The following is a 23,073-nucleotide window of genomic DNA, read 5'->3' as shown; positions in this document are numbered from 1 at the left end:
AAGAGTGTCAAACGTGATTGTTGTGCTTGTATAGGAATGTGGGTACAATTTAAAGGCTAAATACGTTTTTTGTGGGCGGCGGCGGGGGGGGGGTTATTAAGTAGTGAAATTTAAATAACACTAAATGAAACTTGAAGCTTTGGCACGCTTGTGGTAATTTGTTTTTATATATAAAAAAAGATTACAAATCCGATATTTGGCCCTCCGGATGAGCTTTTTTTTTGGGGCCCATGATTGAGCGGTCTATGGCGGCATGATTTCAACTTAATTTCAACGGTGGGACGATGTGGTGCCCTACTCACTCGGCAAGTGCGAATGAGGTGAGGAACCAAGTGAGCTGACGGAACGAAAGCCCCCACACGAGACTGGGAGTATGCGAGGGCTCCCGATGTGGCTGCAGGAGTGGGGGGGGGGGCCTTTAAGTTGAAGAGCCTCTTTGGGGACATCGGCGTTCGCAAGATGCCAGAGCCGTACCTGGAAATGAACTGTTTGTCTGTATTATATTTGGCGCATGCTGTCGCAGAATTGCATGGTGGCGCAGGAGGGCTAGCTCGCCTCGCGTGTGCACAACGGTAATTATTTTTCGAAGCTTTTTAGAGAGGAGGGTTACGGGTGGAATTGCGGGTGACGGAGAGATTTGTGGGGAGGAGAGGGAGGTGGGAGGGGGGTAGTCCCGAGGCAGTAATGCGGGCGGGAGTGGCACAGGGAGGAAAAGGAAGCGGACTAACGATTCCCAGACTCTCCCGTGGGACTTGGCAGCCCACCGTGGTACAGTCCACACACTGCGTGTGTGTGTGAACGGGAACACCAGCACTGTACACGACTCCCACCAACCTGTCTGTGCAGAAACTTTGGCAGTGTAGTTGCATGCAATCTGGGAAATGGCCCATGGTTTGACCTATAAACCAACACGATTGTGATTGTAGAGTACCCGTGTGTGCGAGCATTTGTTAAGTTCTGTAAGTCGTGCCAACAGCGCTGATTGATTGGACTTCGGCGTGTAGTCTGTGGATTTGGATCATGCGGTGTTGATGTCGTTTGGAAAAACTACTGTACAATCCATGCTTTTGAAACTTCAGCTGCATGTGTTCCCAAAGCAGATATTCCCTAAGTCTAATTTCACAATTAATCAGCATTTGTCTTTGTCAAAACCACGAAATAGCCCATGCGAATTATTATATTATATTGATGTTTTAAATAGTTTTATGAAAACATTCAACGTGCCATAATTTTGCCACAGCAGGTTCCTGTAAATTGTGGTTTGTGCGAGATGAATACTTCTGTATGTTGAACTTCTTTCCATCATATGTAACTTACCAACCGTGCTTATTGGAAGTGCGGGAATAAATGAAAGGGGAACTTTCAGAGGCATTGGGAATATGGGATTTTTAACAAACCCTGGCTGTGGCACATGCCTGCATTTGAAGGTGTGGGGTTAGTGAATAATGCAGAGATGGAGCAACACGTTTGCGATATCCCGCTGAGCATTACTGTGCCTGGAGGGGGAAGGAGATTTATGAAGTCGCAGATTATAACAATTCACAATAATTTGGCGCCAGCCATTTGTTAGATTATTGCCTCCTTGGCATTGTAAGAAGTTGCCTTGGTCCTAATTAATATAAATGTCTAATTATTTTGTTCATACAGTATTTGTCCTGCTCGCATGACAGATGACAATATCAACAATGGGATGTAATTTCCATGATGCGTTGTGAATCATTTCGTGAATGGCTATTCTCGGAAATGCCAAATTATCTTCTCATAATAATGCTTAATAAGTTGCAGTCTATTGGTGGCTAAAGGCCTCCCCACGCAGTGTTATTCGTGGAGGTTTTTTCGACCATACGGTACATTGCTGTTGGCCAGGGTGGTTTTGGGCAAGGGAGGAAACTCAGAAGCACTGATGTTGGCTGTAGCCATAAAATGGACTGGTCGCCAGGTGCAGTTTGCTGACCGCAGCATTACGACTCCACCCCAATTCTTTGCTATGTCACTGTTCCTCTGGAAGACACCTTGGGCTGAAATTTCATATTTTAAAATCTCTTACCTCTGCATATTTACAACACATTACTTTTGTTCTCCATACGTATGCATGCATACATAAATATTGACCACAAAGAAGCATTTAACATGTGTTGGCTGTCGTGACCAATATGATTCTTAATACATTTTTGGGTTGGATTTGCCGACGTAAAATGTGTCGTCAACCCTCCTCCACTTGACGGCCCATTTAATAAAGTTGTCATGTGAGCATACTTGTAATGTAGGACTGCTTCAGCACACCAATTCACAACATTTAACAATTGGGTACGACATTTCGCTGAACTAGTTACAACCAACATCATCGGGCAATTTCCAGAATTGTTAATTGTCGTACCCAATTGTGGAATGCTGTAAATACCTCTGCAACACTGGCGAGCTGACAAAGTTGAGACATTACCACGTTTTGCTCACATGATGGCCTTTATCGATTGGTTACACCAGGTGGAGGAGGGATTACGACACACATTTTACTTGTACAATCTGAGCCAAAATGAATTTATGAATCGCTTGGAAACAGTCCCATGTGAAAAAAGTTTGTACGTATCTGCTCATGCACATTTTAAATTGACTTCTCTTGGTGTCGGTTTAGACTTTACTCAAACTGATTCGGTAGTGGACAGCTTTAATTCAGTTGGTGTTATGTTACAGTAAATTAAAGCAGTTCCTATTGCAAATAAGGTATGACTGATAATTCTAAATGTGTAATAAGGCTGTTTTTTTTATCAGCCTCCATTCTATGTAAACAGGAAGTTGGTTGCTCAGGAAGTACCTTTCAGGAGAAAACTGCGGCTAATACAAGATTAGGCATCCTATCAACGTTTTAGTCAATCTCGCTAAAGGCGATTATGAAATGCCTTTTAAGAAAAAAACTTGTGCATGTTTGAATACATTTGTGATATTTTGTTACAAATGTCTTGTTTTAAAATAAATTTTAAAAAATCATCAGATGGGTTGCACATTTTAGTTGTGTTTTAATTTTGTTTCATTTTACACACGATCTGCAGGGCATGCTGATTAGGAGTTCACCTTGCTAGCCCTGTACCTACTCTCATAAAATATGTCGTGGGTACTTTATTATCCACTCAACAAAAAATGCTTAATGCAGCATTACCCAGCTGTTCCAGGAATTCAACGATTGCCTCCTTGCCGGATGGTTCGGTTATAAGTTGCAATGACCATTAAGTATAAAGAGACGTTCATAAAAAAAAAATACATCTCTGCTTTTTAAAAAAAAGCTCTCGAGCTGTTTACCGAGTGGTGTCCAGGAGCTTGTGACCGCGTTGTCCTTCTGTTTATGGTAGGGAGGCTGGAGGGCGGGGGAGTGGCAGTGTCTCTCTCGTGCCGCGAACTTGGCGCAGAGGTAGACGTAGAAGCTGAACACAGCTGGTGCGGACTTGGGTCAGCAGATGCCTCGGGCAGCTGGTATTTGGGGAGGAAACCAAGTCCACTTTATGTCAGATCTTCTTTCAATTAGGTCGTGCACATTAACAGTTGCGGTTCCAATTCTGAACTTGATGATGAAAAGTAACATACCACTGTGCCGGAAATAGAATGTTTTTTTTTATCCGTATATATCACCTGCTATGACATATGGGTTCAGAAGGCATAGTCATTAATTAAAATAATGAACCAACATTGAAAAGTGTAGAAAGAATCGTGGCGAGATATGCACTCGGAATTGCATCGAGACGGAAAGAGGACCGCATTGATAATTATAGAACATGCACAGGTTAATTTAAAGTGTTACAAAAGTAGGTGGGCTTGGGCAGAATGTGTGACTAAATGGGATGGTAGCCGATGGTGAAGAATAATGATGGAGTGGAAGTCAAGGAATGGAATATACTTGAGGATGTCCACAGAGAAGATGAACTGATGAAATCCGTTCATATGCCAGTGCCAGGTGGATTATTACATTACTGGATTATGAGAGATGACAAGCTTGGGAGTCAGCCTGATATTTACTTCAACTTAAGGTATACATTTCTTGGCACAGATTATTGTTGTGTGTGTTTATCTGAATGTATACACCCACATTTCATAACTTTTTTTGTATGTATTTAGGAAGCTGTATCGTGAGATGAAATTATCTGTGGTTTATATTCTTGTTGGAAATTGTTAAGCTCTTAAAGGGAGTCGCAGCTGAGCAAACATAAAGGACACATTGTGATCACAAAGGGGAGAGTGAACAGGAGGCATGGGTAGCTTAAGCACAATGCAAAGATAATCAGCCTAATGAACCTTGACATCAGATGAAGGATGTCCTGAAGGAAGTGGTGGCTTCCAGGTATTTGCCGTAGGAGAATTGTGTTTTAAATTTGAAACTTGCTGAGTGAGGTAATGTTTGCGGAGGTCTGAGGGTGGCTGGGTGGAGTGGATAAAATAAATGAATGTTCTCTTCCAGTTATTTATTTGTTACACGTGTATACTCGCAGACACGTAAATGCATGGGTATGTAAATCTCCATATATATAAAAGACAAAGTTGTGAATGTGCGTCTGTTAAAAAATGTTTAGCGTACTTCCCGACATGCAACAAACTTGAAATTTGCCATGTGGGTACTTTCCAGACTGTACGCCATGCAAAAATAAAAAAAATACACTTTTGTGGGTTTTTTTTATTTTTTTTGGGGGGGGGGGGTCAATAATGCATTTATTTTTTGCACGGCAAGTGAGCTGTGACGTCAAATCTGTCATGTGACCCGCGCACGTGGAAGCGTAACGCATTGTAGTGTAGTGGTTAGCGCTACGCTGCACTACGAACCCGGCGACCCGAGTTCGATTCCCGCTCACGGCCACCACCGGTGACGATTATTTTAACTGCTTATGGGCCTCCCCTAGGTCGACTCAGCCTCAAACGACTAACTGCTGTTGTGTGTAAACATTGCCACTGGGGAGACAAAGGCGGCCGGGCGTGCTGCTGTCACCCACCCCTTCGTAAGATAATAAAAAAAGTGTTTCATGATGAAATGTGCATCAAGTTTTCATATTTGTCCCTACTGGTTTTTCTGAACCAGTACAGGAAATTTGCACATTCCCATATCAGGGGCAAGTATCTCCATCAGACAACCACTTAACGTTTCATCAGGTGGTACTTATGTTGATCGAATTAACATGAATGATGGTCCTGAAATGTTCACTTGGAACCTTTCAATAATGAGTCATGCACTAGGCCACAAGTGCCACCACCCCATACAGTTACAGCAACTAAAATCTTTCGATAAACTGGCAACCGCTTAATTAAAACTAAGCCAACAAACAACAGAGGTCTTCTATGTACACGCTTAAACCTGGGCCCAGGGAACCTTCCCTCAGGCATCCATGTGTGGTGTGGGCAGTTGGGTAAGCAATTGTTTTTTTCAGCACAGTCTGAGACTTTGCAACCAATGATTGCTGCATTATGTAAATGCAGGGAAAATAATAAACACCCTCATGTGTTGAGGAGCTATTTTAGAAAATGTCTCTGGTTACGTTATGGTGGCATTGGTTTGTTTATGTTGGGTGGAGAGTGGTTGTGGTGGTAAGTGATGCTGATGGGGGGTGCAGGAGATGGCTTTATGGGGAAGGAAAGGCACGCTACAGACTATTTTGCTGCTGTAAATTTCCACGTAATAAGCCACATCGTTGAGCTCTCTTTTTTTTGACCAGGTCGCTTCTGAAAAAATGACTAATAGCTCAGTGGGCTTTACCTGGTCGCGATTTGCTTACCCTTCCTATATTTGTACTCCTTTTGATTTTTTTCTATTGTTTGTTGTAACTTTCTGATATGCCCTTACTGGACATCTGTGAAAAAGAGCTTTATAGCTCATCCGATTTATCCAGGATAAATAAAGATTCTGTTTGTCTGCATAGATTGGGTACATGGAGCTATGAAGCTGTCTGCTACTATGTCCACCATTGGCTCCAAACAATTGCATGCAGGCCAGAAATGATAACAATGCAAAAGGATGGGCAGGCTGGCGGCCGGTACAATTGTGACATAGAGGGTTCTTGGGTCAATTCCTTCAACTTCTTGATATTGTCTGTGGAGCATTACCAAATCTAGCTGGGTGGGATTATCACCATAAAGCTCAGCTCGGTTGAAATGTTACAACTTCAAATTCCGGTTGAGGGTTGACCCAGCCTGTCCATCTGTTCAGTGTTGATCAAATTTGTACTCTTTTGGGGAACTCGGCTTTCGTCATCCTGTTCAGAGACTGGATTCGTCTTTTGGGCTGCAATTTTCTATTCTGCTTTTGTGGGCAATAACAGAGAGCCAAATACAATTGAAACATATTTTTTTTTTACCAGGAAAGGCCCATTCAGCTATAGAGATCTTGGCAGGAGCGTCCTGACCTCTATACTCAACCAATATTTAGAAACGTGCATTTACATTATGACCTGGCTATCGCAAATGATAGCTCAACGAATTGGCTTATGTGGAAATGGATAGCAGCCAAATAATGTAAACGCACGTTTCTAAATATTGGTTGAGTACAGAGGCACACTGACTTCCAAAATATTCTGGGTGCTCTAAATTGGGACTTCATTGACTGGGACATTGAGCAAGAGACAGTTACTTCATACCACTATTATAGGCCAACATTTGAAAAAGTTCCAAATAACAAATTAACAAAATGCTTTCCCTTTTTCTGACGTTGTTATTGGCAACACAGCATTGGCTAACATGTTTTTTTTATTTCACAAAATATCTGTCTTACATTGCTCTGGGGTTTTTCTCAGTTGGCTATGACAAAAGAGTATTTATGATTAATACTACTGGGTATAATTAAATGCCAATAGGCTGTCACCTGTTTAAATGAAAGCTACTGAATTTCGTTATGGGTCATCATAAACTCTTCCATTGTCTGCAAGTTCGTATTGTAATAATTCTCGCAATGGTCGCTTAACAGACATGACTCATGTACTGACCCACCTACATGAGAAAACGCGTCAACACATTGGTATTTCCAGCGATTTTTTTGCACTAATTTTGATCGTGAGCAATAGATGGGAGGGGTGGGTGGACGTAAATGACCAATTTAAAAAAAAAGTATGAAAGCCGTCCTGTTTTAATCCATGCTATTATTAATCATTGGGGATGGGATGTGGGTTTGGGTGCCAATACTTGCCATGTGTCTTTGTGAGATGGCTACTTGGAACATCTGCCACAAAGGAGTAAGATTCCAGGAGATGATCCCAGGTTTGGATCTTCTCCAAAGCTGCTCGATCGATGGATCCATTTACTTATTAAAATCTAAATACATGCAGGTCCATCAGTTTCCTCCGATAGCTGCTGGCAGGGAATGCAAGCAAATCTTGGTTTGAATGTGTATTTTATGAAGTAAAGGGATTTTTTTTATGAGCAGTGGATTACAATGTCTTATTTGAATGAATGAGTGAGGATCATTATAACCAGATGGGAGTGCAGTGTGAGACCCCTTCCAAAATGTTTTAAGGGAGATCTTGCAAAGTAAATGGGATATGCTTACCATTATAGCACTACGAGTAATCGATTCTGACCTTTCGCAGTGAGCGCTCATTAAGATCTTGTCTAGTAGATTAAGAAAAGGCAAAATAAATGTAAGATACCGATTCTGGACGGAAAAATACGTTTGCTTAAAATCTTGTTGTTAATTTATCATGGTAATATGAAAAGTAATATCGAAAAAATAGTAAATTTTAGTAACATGATTATATTTAATTTAATTAATGGCCTTTTAATATAAACAACATGACAAGACGGGTGGAGACAAAATCCTTAATGAAATGATGTGTACGTTTGAATATTATAAGTTGTCGTTATTTAATCATAAATACATTGGAAGCAGATGCTGTGGGTGCATATATTAGTGGTTTCCAAAGCAGAGAGTGTAATTGCTAGTGAGTGGTGTGTGTAATGTTATAATAGTTCACACAAGGCTGTGCCTTCGGTAACAAGCGCTCCTGGCCTCTTATTGTATTCAAATAGTTAATTGTCGTAAGCCAAGCGTTAATCGTTATTAAGTATTTACAAACTAAAAGTTGTCCTTTGGCAGTCTGAAACTGAAAGGCCACGTTCACATGGCCAAGTAAAATTAGCATATCATGCGCAGTAGTTATTTGTAAGTAGCAGGAAGGGCGGTGTTTGGATATTGCTTGTTTGGCATGTGAGTAGTTGGTGGTGGGTTACTGTTGGGGCTTCCGTTGGCCCCGAATGTTTATCTTTTGATGTTGCCTTCGGGCATTCCACCTGTTGACACCGCATGCCATGGCCGTGACGGATGTGCTGCCTGCTCTTATCTGGGATATTCTGAGGGAGGAGGTCCCCAGTGAAGCCGAGCTGTGCAGACGTCTGTGTGCTCATCTCTGTCTGTGTCTCTGTCTCTGTGTGTGACTGTACAATGTCCGTCTCATTGACTGTCTCGTCTTCTTCGTGTCTGTCTGGCTTTTTAGTGATGGTGTGAATTGCATGACATTGGGAAAGAAAACTAAATGGTCAAATGAATCCGAAAATTCGCACATAAGTGACCCAGAATCAAAATTGTTCTTTGTCCTGTAAAAATCTGAGCTATGAAGCTTTTTCACAGATGTCCAGCATTTTAATATATTTAACGTTTAATATATATGTCCAGCATTGAACATCTAATTTAGTATCTGAAGGTGCAAGTACATTCATGGCCATTGTTTTGTAAGGAAGATCTGTATAACTGCTGATAATTTAAGGACCGTTATTCAAAAAAATATAGTCTTTAAATTGTGTCCATTGTGATGTTGTAGCAGAAAATTATCCTACACTTGGAAATAATGGTACGTAATCGTTAACATTGCCATGACAAGAGCAGGTGAACGTTGGTAATTCTCATTCGCTTTTATCAGGGACTAGCGGGAAGTACCCAGCGTTGCCCGGGCGAAAAAGACACACACACATCGACTTACACACACACACAGACATCGACCCACACACATATAGAAACACATCGACTTACACACACATGGACTAACACTCGCATGTGGACTTAGACACAGACATCGACGGACAAACACACATTGACTAGCACACACATGGAAACACACACTTATGGACTTACACACACATGGACTGACACACAAAGATCCCACATATAGCCTTAACAGACTGTAGGGGCAAGTGCTGTTAGCGAGCACCTATAAAGGCCGGAACGGTACACGAGGGGGTGGGTGGCCAGCACTACGCCCGACCGCCTTTGTCTCTCCAGTGGCGATGTTTACACACCGCACCAGGTACTCATTTGAGGCTGAGTCGACCTAGGGGAGGCCCGGGACCGGTTCAGATAATCGTCACTGGTGTTGGCCGTGAGCGGGAATCGAACCCGGGTCGCCAGGTTCATAGCGCAGCGCGCTAACCGCTACACTACCGGAGTTACACACACACACACACATCGACTAAGACACACACATGGACTTACACACACACATGGACCCACGCACACACATGGACTTACACAATAACACATACATAGAATCACACACACATCTACCGACACACACACAAATGGACTTACAGACATAGACTCACACACACACACACATCGACTCACACATGCACATAGAGCCACACAAAACACATCGACTTACACAGACATATCGACTGACACACACACATAGCGACTCGCACAGACTGACACACACACATGGGAATTACACACACGCACACATCCACTTACACACACACGTACATCGACTGACACACACACACATATCGACTTACAAACACACATTGACTCACACACACACACAAAGAAATGGGACTTACACATACACATCGACTCTCACACATCGACGCAGACACGCACATGGACTCACACGCACACATGGACTTGGACACGCACAATATTATTTTATAATTTACCAACTTAATTTTGAAATATTAGTTGTCTACACACAAATATTACTTTTAATAATTCCAAAGTATTTTTAACATATAAGTTTTCTATCTACGTGATGTTAGCGAAAGAAGCAAGAAAATAGCACTCAACATTGCCGTGGTGAGGCCGAGTCCCGCGCAGAGCCCCCGGCCTCGCCTAGATTGCCCAGCCGGCCGAGGTGGCAATTTGGCAGGCTGGGGCTGGGCCGCTACCCCCCTCCATCCACGATCCTCCCGCCTGCTGTGCAGTAATATGTACGGCTATAGTAGTAGCATCTACCGACTCTATAGTGGTAACTGCACGCATTGGGGTGGGGGGGGGGGAGAAGAGGACATAACACTGTGAAGAATTGACCTCGGCGTTTTGTGTATTTTAAATGCATTATTAACGTGAATGAGAATCCCCCTCCACTGATGGCGTGTGTGTGTTGCTAGGGGCAAACCCCGGTCAGCGTTTCGCGCATGCGCAAATCTGTGCTGTGTCGTTCGCAGAGCGGCGCGAGGAAATAATTAAGTAATCAAGTTAGTGGAATGAATTTTTATTATTTAACTACTTTGAAGTTGATGGATGGGAAAACGGAATAGCGCTGGCTCACCACGGGGCTTACGGCGTGGTACCTGGCTACCTTTTTTTTTTAAAACGTTAACCCCACAGTTTGCGAGCCAAATCCTTCACAAGTGTGCGTCCACAGACAGACGGACAAAAAATTAAGTTTTTCGGTAAGATTGCCGCCGAATGTTTATTAAAGAAGTTGAGCGTGTACTCGTACAGATTGCAACTCAACTGTTTTTACGCAAAAACATCAAAATCTATAAATGAGCACCGACAATTTTACGCTTGGCGATTTGTGGGTGCGCAAATGCTCAAAGGTTACCCGGTGCACAGACATGTGGCTGAAATCGATATTCGCTTGCTTTGCATTGGTGCGCTCGCACCACAGAATAGTTGTTCAGGTCATCGGGAGGGCAGGCGAAGTACAACCTCCCATCGCTGCCTCAGCCGCTGCTCACAATCCCCCCCCCCCAGCCTCCATATTTACCAGAAACATGTCTAGCTCATTGCTGTTAACCTGAGATGGGTTAGGCTGCACTACCTGTGTACACAAACATGTTAAGTATTTAATGTGCTAACATGTTAATTATATTAAACGTTTCGGCCTACGTTCATGTATGCCCAGGTTAATGTATAATGCACGTAATGTTAACACCATGGTATCACATGTGTATACTGGATGCTAACAAAATAACCAGGTCGCATCAATGAAATGCACACTGGAAGTGCTCCAGTAGCTTGATAAGTTAGGATGAGAAGGCATAAATCATACTGCTTTTGTAAAGTGGACAGTAAATACTCTGATTAAAATTGCGTGGTGTTTGCTATAGAGAGAACATGTTAAAGTCCACAAAGTGTGCTCTGCTGCAAAGTGGAAAGCAAACACCGGGCATGTAGAAGTGCTTCAAATCAACTAAAATAAATATTTGCATTTTGACTTAACTTTTGTAACTGCAGGAATTCATATTCTATGGTTATTTTGGTAAAGTTGCGTGGATAGAAAAATAATAACAATAAAATAATAATAAAAATTAAAATAAAGTGAATAAAAATAAAATATGACGACGTTTCGAATCGCAACACAAGCGGTCGTCATTAGGAACAGGGAGGTTAGCCTCTGAGGGCAAGCTGTTTATAAAGGTTTAGAGATGGACGGGGCAGCTATTGTTAATGTACGAGAGGTCTCCGACACCGACAGTAGGTACACCAATCAGAGAGCTGTTTATAAAGGTTTAGAGATGGGCGGGGCAGTTAATGTAGGAGAGGGCCCGACACCGGCAGTAGGTCTACACCAATCAAAGAGCTGTTTATAAAGGTTTAGAGATGGGCGGGGCAGCTAATGTTAATGTAGGAGAGGTCTCCGACACCGACAGTAGGTACACCAATCAGAGAGCTGTTTATAAAGGTTTAGAGATGGGCGGGGCAGCTAATGTTAATGTAGGAGAGGGCTCCGACGCCGGCAGTAGGTCTACACCAATCAGAGAGCTGTTTATAAAGGTTTAGAGATGGGCGGGGCAGCTAATGTTAATGTAGGTGAAGGCTCTGACACCGGCAGTAGGTCTACACCAATCAAAGCATTGCACCTCGTTCCACACACCCACACATGCTGACGGGGGAGGTGGACAAGAAAACACAAATCAAGTCATGATCCAAAGTGGTTGATGACATCTTTCCAATGATTGCTGAGTTTAAAACCGTCATCTCAGTTGAAATTGTGTCTGTGTCTGTATATATGGATGGCTTCGTGAACGAATCTTTGTTGATAGCCAGTGGGCTTGCAAAGTACCATCGTCGTAGAGAAATCAATTTCATGTGAGCCAGCCGCATTAAAGTAATGATCAGCCACGGCAGAAGTATTGGTCCTGCCGTGTTTCAGATCTGCCTTATATTCACGGACAAGGTCTGAGACATGTCGTTTGGTTTCCCCAATGTAACTACTGCCGCAGACACAGCTTAGTTTGTAGACGCCGGGATATTGCATCTCAAGAATATTGTCCTTCACAGATGGGATCAGATCACGAATTTTATGCAACGTGTTAAATCTGACCTGGATCTTGTGTTTGTTGAAGATTTTTGAAATATTTTTGGTTTCCCTGCTATGTATGGCAAGGTGATGGTTTTGATTGGATCTTCAGATGGCTCCTTCCTCACGGTTGGGGTGATGGATTTTTGGATTGTGTAGTCAGAATATTAATTCGCCTTGAGAGCTTGGTGTACGTGTTTGAGTTCACTGGTCAGGTGTTCATGGTCGGAGATGCATTGAGCTCTATGGTGTAGCGTTTTGATGAGGGAATTCTTCTGGAATGGATGGTGGTGGGAATCAGGTATTTTAGGCAGGCGTCAGTATGGGTTACTTTCTTATATTCCTTCGTGTACCCTATGCTGGCCTTAATACTGTCTCCCGTACAGCGCTTACCCAAAATGGTATAAGTTTGAGCAAGGGATCTTTATCTCTGCTTGTTTTATTGCACTGATGTGTGTAATGTTGCACATGTGTTCCCCAGGCCAGGTCATGGCTGCCTCCTCCAAGGTTGTGTTTCGCCAGAAATCCAGGTTCCTGCTGTCCCGAGTGGAGGGCCAGAAGGAGACAGCTGAGACTCCGGCCAACAATGATGACGCGTACATGGGTAAGTGTGTGTGTGTGTGTGCTTGGGTGTATGTAGTGTGCCTTGCCTGCCTGGCACAGGCGCCGTGGTGACGTTACGTCTCTTCGTGGCGATTAGCGGGTATTGGTAGTGTAGCTGTTGGCATGATGCGCTGCCAAACCAGCTAACAGAGTTCGATTCCCGCTCACGGCCTACACAAGTGAAAATTATCTGAATCGATCCTGGGCCTCCTCTTGGTCGACTTGGCCTCAAATGAATACCTGGTGCGGTGTGTTGAACTTTGCCACTAGGGAGACAAAGGCGGCCCAGTGTGCTTGCTGGCCACCAATCCCCTCGTGTGCCATGCCGGTCATCGTACTTGCTCTCTAACAGCACTTTACTCAACAGTCTGTTCAGGCTATACGGGTGGGTCTGGGGATTTTTGTCTTTTTCTTTGCACTAAAGCTGCCTTCACTGTCTTGGTGACTCTTGAGTGATGGGATGGGGGATGGCAGGCTGTTCGGGTGTGTGTGATCTATGGGCCTGCCAAGCCTAGGATGTGTGGCTGCAGCTTTACACTTGGTCATGAAAGTTTTTTGCTTCAGCATTTATTTTATGTCCGCATAAACTGCGAAATATTGAAATACAGTCAAACCTTGGATTGCGAGCATAATTCGTTCCGGAAACGTGTTTGTAATCCAAAGCACTCGTATATCAAAGCACTCGTATATCAGTTGTGATCACGTGACGCTCGGCAGTACAAAGCGTATACGTACTACTCGTATTGCAAGACCTCGCTCGTTTATCAAATTTATATTTATTTATTTTTTTTGCTCCTCTTGCAAAACACTCGCAGACCAAGTTACTCGCAATCCAAGGTATTACTGTACATAGTTACGCCATCTAACCCAAAAGCCTCTATTATTTACTACATGTTGTTAAGTCCCTTCTCATGAACCTGGTTGGAAAAGAATGTGGTTCACAAAATCGTTATTTTCACTGAATGGGAAAGCGTTTAATATTTGGCTGTCAAGTTCTCCTCACGAGAAACACAAATCGACTGAAATGTTGACTAAGCTTTCTTTACTTTTTAAAATTATTTCTTTTGCTAGGTAGGTGTTTTATTAATGTGCAGTGTGTGTGGACTACATATGTAATATTTGCTGTGCTTGCAGGTTATTCTGTGGCTGTTGGAGAATTCACAGGAGACTCTGTGCAAGGCAAGTTGTGTGATTTAATTTGAACAATGCAGATGTTTTTGGTGTCGATGCACATACCTTATTTCCGACTCGAACTCTTGAATGAAAAAAAATGCACCTAGTCTCGATTTGGCAAAACAAAACTTGCATACAAATGCCCCTGCTTTCAATTTTAAGATTTATATATATTTTTGTATTACTATTATTGGGAATTTTACTTTTTCAACTCTTAACGAGTGATCCATCTCTGTGTTTGATTTAGAGTTTGTCACCGGTGTGCCGAAAGGATCCAGTACGTTTGGATACGTGAGTACATTTTTGTTAGCTTTGAAATAAATCAACATTGTGATTGTTCTGATGGAAAAAGGCCTGCGCGCTTTCATCAATAGAATAACGCACTTCTGCTTTGTACGCACAATTAACGCAAGTGAGAAAATAAGCGTTGCTTTCGGTGGGAAAGCCAGGTACTGTGCAATGTCTAAACGTCCATTTCTGCTGATGCTTTTTCATTCTGGTTGTAAGTCAGCCAGGCAAATTGAATGCAGCATTATAACTAAGAATATCAATAGCAAAGGCAGTTATACCAGCTGTTGTTTCATTTCCACATCGATTGCTTTCCGAAGCACAATAAAAGCTGGGATATAAATTCAGTAGTTAAAGCGGAATGAAAAAGCTTGCAAAAATAGCCACATCTATTATACAAATTCCGTATCATAAGATGGTGATTAAGTAATTACCTCAAGTTTATAGCCTACTGAGATGTGTATGGCTAATGCATGCATTTTACATCATGCTGTGGTGAGCATTGCTGCTCTTGTGGATTATGAAAAGTTATCATTCATTATTTAATAATTTAATGACCCGTTTATAATTTGCAACTCAGAAAATGCTAACAAATGACACTAACACATCGCACGGTTTAGAATGAATAGAATTAATATTATGATTGTCAGACAATTTGTTTAAATAGTTTCAAGGGACAAATGTACAGAAAGATGAACCTAAAGTAAAAATAATAACTGCTTAGCAGATTTTGTCATCCTAAAATATTTAGAATTTTTTTTTTGCATTGTGTGAAACTTATCCAAAGACAAACAGCATTACCTTCGCACATTTCCTGTATTGTGAGCCTACACATAGATGCCTTGTGCATTCTATGTCTGTCATGGTTGTGGTTATACCCGTATGCACGGGTATAACCACAACTGCATCATGTGCTCTGCTAGCCTTAATCGGCAACTGCTATCGGCACTTTCCCCAATAGTCTCTGAAGCTAAAGCAAGTGTCTTGTATCTTTGCTGGGCTGGGTGTTTGTGTGTTTTACTGCTTTCTGCTTTTATATATGCCTTTTGACAAACCTAAGTATATACAGCTGCACAAGTGAAATGTGTAAACAAGTTCTTCCATATTCTTGGTTCTTTCGGTAAAGTCACGTATTTTTTTTTAATTCTTTTTTATTTTATTGTTTCCCTTCTACGTGACTTTACCGAAAGAACCAAGAATATGAATCCCTGCAGTCATGAAAGCTTTAAATCAAAATTTAAGTTCTTCCAATTAAAACAATGTGCATATAGCGGTCGTTTTAACAAATGCCATACTTCATAACTCTGCTGCGTTGAAGATCAAGCGAGTAGCCTTGAGCCCCCTGAGTGTTCGCGTGTCCTGTTCCATGTTAAGCCCTTGATTGTTGCTCTGTTTCTCAAAGGTGCTCATCCTCAACACAACAGACATGAGCACTCTCATGAACGTCACAGGAGAACAGGTATGTCTCCAACTCACTACAGCACATTGTCACTGCGTGCAGGGGATAGCTGGCTCCCCATGTCTGGGTTCACAACCGGTCTCACGTGAGAGTGGCCACTCATACGGTACCATCGGGATGTAATGTTAAGCTGCTGCTATTTTTTTTTCCTAGCTTGAACCCTGGAATGTATGAAGGGAGCCGGCAGTGAAATGAGGGTTAACAACATAAATCGGTATACAAATACACCTCCTTTCCATGTGTGAAGAGACAAATAAAGGTTAGGGTGGACAGCCAAGGGCTCTGGAGCACTCATCATCACACCACGTAACCCTGACACGAAGTCAAGTTTTACTTTGGTGTCAACAGAATTCGCGGAATAAAAGGCATGTGGTGTTCACTTAACGTCGCACATTCACCACTAAATGTACTATTTGCAGTCGGTAATGGATATATCTGCACCACCAAATAATGTTGCTGTTGTTTATTCCAAATGTTGCCCTCGTCTATGGAGACAAGTTTAGTTCTTTTCAATAACATGAATATATTGGCAGTGGCATGATATATTTCATACAGAAAATTTGTATATTAACGGTTTTTCTATTTGTAACACATTGTCACAATTTAAGTGTTTTAACTTGTAACACGTTTGGAAAAAAAGATACATTATTATTTTTGGCATTATGCGCTGCTCTGACATGATCTTGGGCACTGAAGCATACACATACGGCTGCGTTGGGTTGTGCTGTCGGAGAGGTTTGTCCATTGGTAGCGCTGGGTATCTTTTAACCTTCTGCCAGGTGCAGGGGTAATGCCTATAGCACCGTGATGACTAAGTGCACTTCATTTATGAGGCAGCGTCTTGCTGATGACACCGTAAACTCGGATGTTCCAAGGTTGTCTTACTTTTTTTACGTCTGCTGAGAAGTGCAATTTGGCTTACTTTTGACAGCTGTCGTATGCATAATGTTTGCATGTCCATTGTATTTATATTTCGTAATGATTGCCATTTTATGATACTGTATATACATTAAATTAGTCACTCTTTTTGCATTACTATAGTGATAATCATCTGATTAGCCCTTATAGGGGATGCTGTTAGTGGATTGTATTGTCCTACATATTTGCACCTTTTCCTTCCCTTAGCTACTTGTCCATGCTTTTGGGTGGATAATAGATTGAAAGTTGTACTTCTATTGAGATCTTTCTGGGTCCATTAAGGTTGGGTCAAATCTGCACGTAAACACAGATAATCGAATGTGTGACCGACGTCTGGGTTACTCCCGTTATCCACGTGTAATGTAGCACTCGGAGACACTGTCTTGCTCAAGTATGTATATATTTAAATGTACTGTCTATTCCGCTCCGCCCAACGCGATGACATGTTAACGGGCAGACGCGTTGTTGACTATGTACAGTGGGTAACTTTATGTGACTGCAACACGACGGTCACCTATATAGCTGGCTGACTATATAGGAGCCGATGGAGTAGCAGCTACGGCGACGATATATAATCTCTCCCTGGTCTTCCAAGACGATAAGGCGACCCACTCCCAGACGGTGAGGACGATCCACTCCAAGATGTCGACAGCGACGACGGTCCAATTTCGAATCCCCACAGCAGCCCAGAGCCTCCGCTCCGTGCTGCCTTTAATCTCCCCCTCCGGCTCGGCCACGCCCTTCGACTCGGCCACGCCCCTTTTCCCCGACCGCTCTCTCTCGCCTCATTTGACCCTGCCTGTCCCTGTCGCTTCAATTACTATTTACGACCACTAGACCTCGTGCTGTCCTTACACATGTAAACATGTGGATAACCGGCAAAATTAACATGTGGATAATAGGAAGGTGAAGGCACATTCATTTTACTGTTTACATGCATGCTTGTGCACATGCATTCACCCATACAGCTCGAGTCTGTCTTCTTTCCTTTCTTTGAAGCCTTTTTCACCTTCTATGGTGTCTTAGTTGCAGTAGAAGCTGGATATAAGAACACTGCGTATAAGCACACTTCTAATCCAAGTTACACATCCTTACATCACACTGGTTGGGTTAAGTGTGGTAACATCGCACTTTATAAAGATGCATGCTAAGCTGTGTGCTTACATGCAACTTCTACTGTATACCTAGCCTGGGTCAATGAGGCCTAGTGACGTCATCACTACTTATCGGCAAATGTTGTCGTCCTGTGTTCCTAGCTTGTGTGCCCATTCATAAGTGTGTTTGAACCTTTGTGTGCAGCAGAATGTGTATGCATGCATGCTACCTGGTGCAGTGTGTCATCATTGCCACTAGGGAGACAAAGGCAGCCAGGCGTGCTGCTGGCCACACCCACACCCTCGTGGGTCGTGCTTGGCCATAGGGCTATACGGGCGACCTTTGTCTTTGCTCATGTGTGATGTATGCGCGTCTGTGTCCTGCAGCTGGCTTCCTACTTTGGCTACACGGTGGCAGTCACGGATGTGAATAATGACGGGTGAGTCTCCTCAGTGGGGGGGGGGGGGGGGGCCGGCTCACCTCCAGAGGAGGACACAAGTCACGGGGAAGGAGGATGTGCATCTGGTGAAGGATGTCATCTTAGCGCAATGCACAAATAGCTTATGAAAAAGAGCTACGTAGCTCAGTCGGCCTTACTTGGTAAAATAAATAAATGTTTTGGTTTCAGTGGTGGGGAGGTAAGTGATTGAGATCCTGGTGAATGGGGAGACGTATGTACATGTCTTGCCTACAAGCTCTCTTAAGTTCGTTACGCCTCATCTGTTCGACGAGTAGTTGGTCTATGCTTTTACTTTTGTCTTCATGTGCACATGGATTGCAATTGTTTTTATGCTCGTTGGTTACGGCTGCTGGTTTTTCATTAGAACTTGGTGCAGAAGTCCAGCGTGACCATATAAAACGTGCTTTGTCATTCATATATATATGTTTTTTGTCTTCATTAGCATTTCAGTGATCCTTAAAGTTTATTGGCCAAAAAAATAAGGAATAAATAGTGTCACATGGATCTAATTTTCTTCAATATGGTTTCCTCGAGTCTGAATCAACAAAGCTTTCACTGTATGGGCATTCAGTCACATGCCACTAATTATTTCTAACTGGTGCAATTACATTGCTCAGGCAGTTGGTATATGCGAATGGTGCATTGCATATGGAAGCCATCCCTCCCAGTGAATTTACCATTGTAAGGCCCCTGAATCGAAAGTAAATCTACAATTGCAGGGAATTGAAATGTCAACATCTCGGCATTTAAGGATGCCATGCTCTTTGCCAGCAGTTGAACTGATTGATTTGGTGTGTGAAATGTGTAAGCCTTAAGAGGAGAACCCTCTGACAACTGTGGTCTGATTATGTTGGTGTGTCTGTAAGCAGACTTTTTAATGTTCGGGGAAAATGTCATTCTGTTTGCGCTTAAGCAACAGTTGCAAAATTTGAACCCATTTCTAGGGAAGGAAATTACAGTGCGCCACTAACTATGCACAATTGTGCATCTGAGAGAATTAACATTACTGTGTCGTCATGTCAATGGTTAAAGGGGTTTGTTGCAGTTTTAAACAAACATTTTTTATTGAGGTCCATATTTTTCTATTTGGATCCTTGCAAATAAATATTATGCCTTTCGCAACACTGGTTATTTGAAGATAATTTTCTGTAAAGATGTTGCATTATTCCCCACATTTTTTTTCATGCCCATGACTCAAGAAAGGATTAATCGTGAGGCAAAAAAAAAACGAAAACACGTCATTATTCGTAGGCATTGATTGTAACAATTATCACAATCTGACATTTGATCTTATTTTCAGAACTTCTTCAACATCCTCAATTAGTTATTTGCCCTAAATGAATGCAAATGCCAGATACCTGAGAGTAAACCAATTTAGCACATTGTTCTGAAGTATTTTTGACAGGAAATATTATCGTCGGTTGTTAGTTGGAGGGGTACCTTAACAGCCCCCTTTCATTGCAACATATCCTTAAATAAACTTGGACACTGTTACCATAGTGAGGGGAATTATTATTTTACAACGTCAGATTCACTCTGTGTCATCCTCATTTCCTGTTCAGTCAATTTCACGATAAAAGCCAGTGTTCTAGCTTCCATATGTGTCACTCATTTCTGCTATTATACAGTAAGAATTCTATCTCCTCTCTTTATTATTCACATTTTAAATTGGCATTCGACCATATTTATTATATTATTTGGGTCTTTCGGTAAAGTCACGTAGATAGGTTCAAAGAAAATAACAAAAAACTACGACGTTTCGAAAGCTTTAAGTCATATTTATTATAAGTCTTATATCGCATAATTCGATGTTAAACGGGGGCATTGGGCTGTATATTCCTTTTCACTGTTTTTCAAATATCCTGCATTTTATCGTTTTCACTTTGAATTATGCATATGTTTTGAAGCAAAACAAAGCATAGCCACGAATGTTACATCACTACAACAAAACTAGTGGTTGTCATAACATTGTTAGAATTCGAGAAATTTCTTCACATGCAAGTTTACGATTATGTGATGGCATGCGCAGTCTGGAAATTGATATGGCACAGCAAAAGATAATTGTTTTCATGGAAATCAACTTAAAGGCGTATTTTATTATATTTCCACTGTGAAATGTTGTCCAGTAAAATATACACGTGTGGCGTTTTATTGATATAAATGCCCACATGAAAACAAATGAAAATAACAAAGCTGTTTTCATGTATTACAATTACTCGATCTTAAAATGTTAAATGTTTAGCAACTCTTGAGTAGAGTGCACCATTGTTAATCGAATCCCTGTATGTCACTGAATCGGGCCCAACATGTTGACTACTTTATTATTTGTACATTTCAGTATCACAAATAGCCTTTTGTGCACCACAATTGCTGCACGTGGCACCCAGCATAATGTTGTGATTATGCAGATAAGGCAATGCTATTCAGAGCCCTTATATTTTACAGGGGATTATTTGAGGCCCAAATAGCTGTGCTTCTCAGACTTGCCTTCATACCCCCAGCCAATTAGCCAAAGTCCATTTTAACTACTGGTCAGCAGTTGGCTCAAGATTTTAGCACCGGGTCAATTTTGATGACTATAGTCCAACTACTTGAAGGGATGTTTGGTGACTCATTCACAGATTGAGCCATAACCATATTCAGCAGCCACACCCAGCAAGCTGATATTGAAGCAATGTAGCAAATAGGTTGTCTTGTCAGTGTGGATTTTGAGTTCGTCATTTGCATGTTCTTTTCCATGAAACACTCGCTTATTCTACCACACGAACTCAAAAAATTTTGATCAAATATCGAAAACAGAACTACAAAATACTCTTGAGTGTTAGTAACGCTTTCCTGAGTTAAGAAAAAAATGTTATTTGTATTTGCCTCAACGTGCACAATGATTCAATATTGGTGTGATAATGTTATAAGGGAGAACATGATAGTGAATTGTTTTCTTGTATATCACAATGAAGAATAATACCCTCATTGGTATGATCACCATTATTACTGATATAAGTGGCTACCCACCCACACATTGCAACTGGAATGAGTACCTCAGAGCAAGGAATTAAAAGTCCCAAGGTGTAAAATGTATGTGCCTTCCGTTATGCTGAATACATGGCCTTGAAACCTGGGCATTTGAAATGGAAAATATTTGGAACCCGAACTTGGCTTGTATTGGCTTGGCCTCTAGGCATTGGGCATTTCAAGTTAGGTCCACTGCTTACCCTGGCTGGCTGCTTGCCTTGCCTGGTTCCATTACCACAGAAAATCTTAGCATTTCAGAGCTTAGGCGGATTGGTTTGTAGGTAAGGCATTCCTAGCAATTGCAAATTACTTTTGCATAAGGTCAATGGAAATCCACAAAGGAGCACAGTTTGCTGGAATGTTTTTAGAGTTGGGTGTGGCGTTTTCTGTATTTTTAGTGAGTGAAATTTAATTTGGGCAAACGTGCACTTTTTGGCAATGTTCCAATATATATGGTCAAAGTGAGGGCTTTATTGTACGATATCTGCTAATTAAAGTGAGACTGGCAGTTGTAATGTGTAGCCATTAGTCGGTCGTGTAATAACATATATCTAAAGTTATTTAACCTCAGGCCAATATCCATCAACCTTACCTAAAGCCCACTTTATTTGTGTGAGTTATATAATATAAAAAAAATGTACCAACGAATGTATGGTATGCATTGTACCATGAAAGGCCGAACGCTGTGTGAATATGGATGGCTTGGATAGCTGACTCGCTGTGAGATGCATTCCCTGAGTTTTCCTGCACCAAAGTTCACCCAAATTCTCAAAATAATAAAAGCCCCATGAATTCTGATGAAGTCTCCTTGATGCCAAAAAATGCCTCTACTTCCGCTCGCTCAAGTGGCACCTATATTAATCCATTGCTAAATATTTTCATCTTTTATGAGGCACTTGTTTTCTTTAAAGAAAATCAGCATAGATGTGTGAGCAGTTAAGTATATACATATCTGCAATAGGTGATTAAAATCTGTCAATTTTTAATGATCGCATGAAGCATCGATCATCCGTTTTTTGTAGCTTTGTGTATTCGTTGTAATATGGAATATTGAACAAAGTTTACTCTGCACATCACCACCGTTGCACCCTAACTATGGAATGCCAGTTGGCTTCACTATTAATACCTACTTGGCCGATCTAAAAAGAGGAATGTTGTTCATGGTACTTTGTGTGTTAAAAGTGGTGTAGTGCTTGGTGTGGGGCATGGTAGTGTAGTGGTTAGCACACTGCACTATGAACCTGGTGGCCTGAGTTCAAACCCTGCTCACAGCCAACCAGGGTCACGAATATCTAAACTGGTCCTGTGCCTCATCTGGGTCTACTCAGCCTTTCTATGGGTATCTGGTGTGGTGTATAAACATCAGCACCATGGAGACAAAGGCAGCCGGGCACGGTTCTGGCCACCCACATGTTTGTGCTGGCCTTAACAGGTGCTCTCGCTAACAGAACTTGCTCCAACAGTCTGTTAAAGTTTTTTTTTGTGGGGGATCTTTGTCTTTGGTGATTTGTGTATGTCACTGCAGTTCTATCGCAGCCCTGGTCCATGGTACGGCCCCAGTTGAAATATGTGACTGAATCTGTTCT

At 42.0% G+C, this 23,073-nt stretch overlaps 1 protein-coding gene across 1 annotated transcript in view; it reads left to right on the top strand.

Annotated features, from left to right (window-relative positions):
- The window catches only part of LOC116944898 (integrin alpha-8-like), a 124,636-nt gene that overhangs the window by 28,891 nt on the left and 72,672 nt on the right, over positions 1-23,073 (top strand). Inside the window, exons 7-11 of the mRNA XM_032958791.2 lie at positions 12,961-13,083; positions 14,217-14,261; positions 14,503-14,546; positions 15,946-16,002; positions 18,402-18,454. Coding sequence (XP_032814682.2) covers positions 12,961-13,083; positions 14,217-14,261; positions 14,503-14,546; positions 15,946-16,002; positions 18,402-18,454 — 322 coding nt within the window. The remainder of the gene's footprint in view (positions 1-12,960; positions 13,084-14,216; positions 14,262-14,502; positions 14,547-15,945; positions 16,003-18,401; positions 18,455-23,073) is intronic.

This window comes from Petromyzon marinus, chromosome 2 (genome assembly GCF_048934315.1).
Source record: "Petromyzon marinus isolate PM22_M1 ecotype Great Lakes invasive population chromosome 2, UKy_Petmar_22M1.pri1.0, whole genome shotgun sequence".
NCBI lineage: Eukaryota > Metazoa > Chordata > Hyperoartia > Petromyzontiformes > Petromyzontidae > Petromyzon > Petromyzon marinus.
This window is presented reverse-complemented; position numbering and strand designations above follow the sequence as displayed.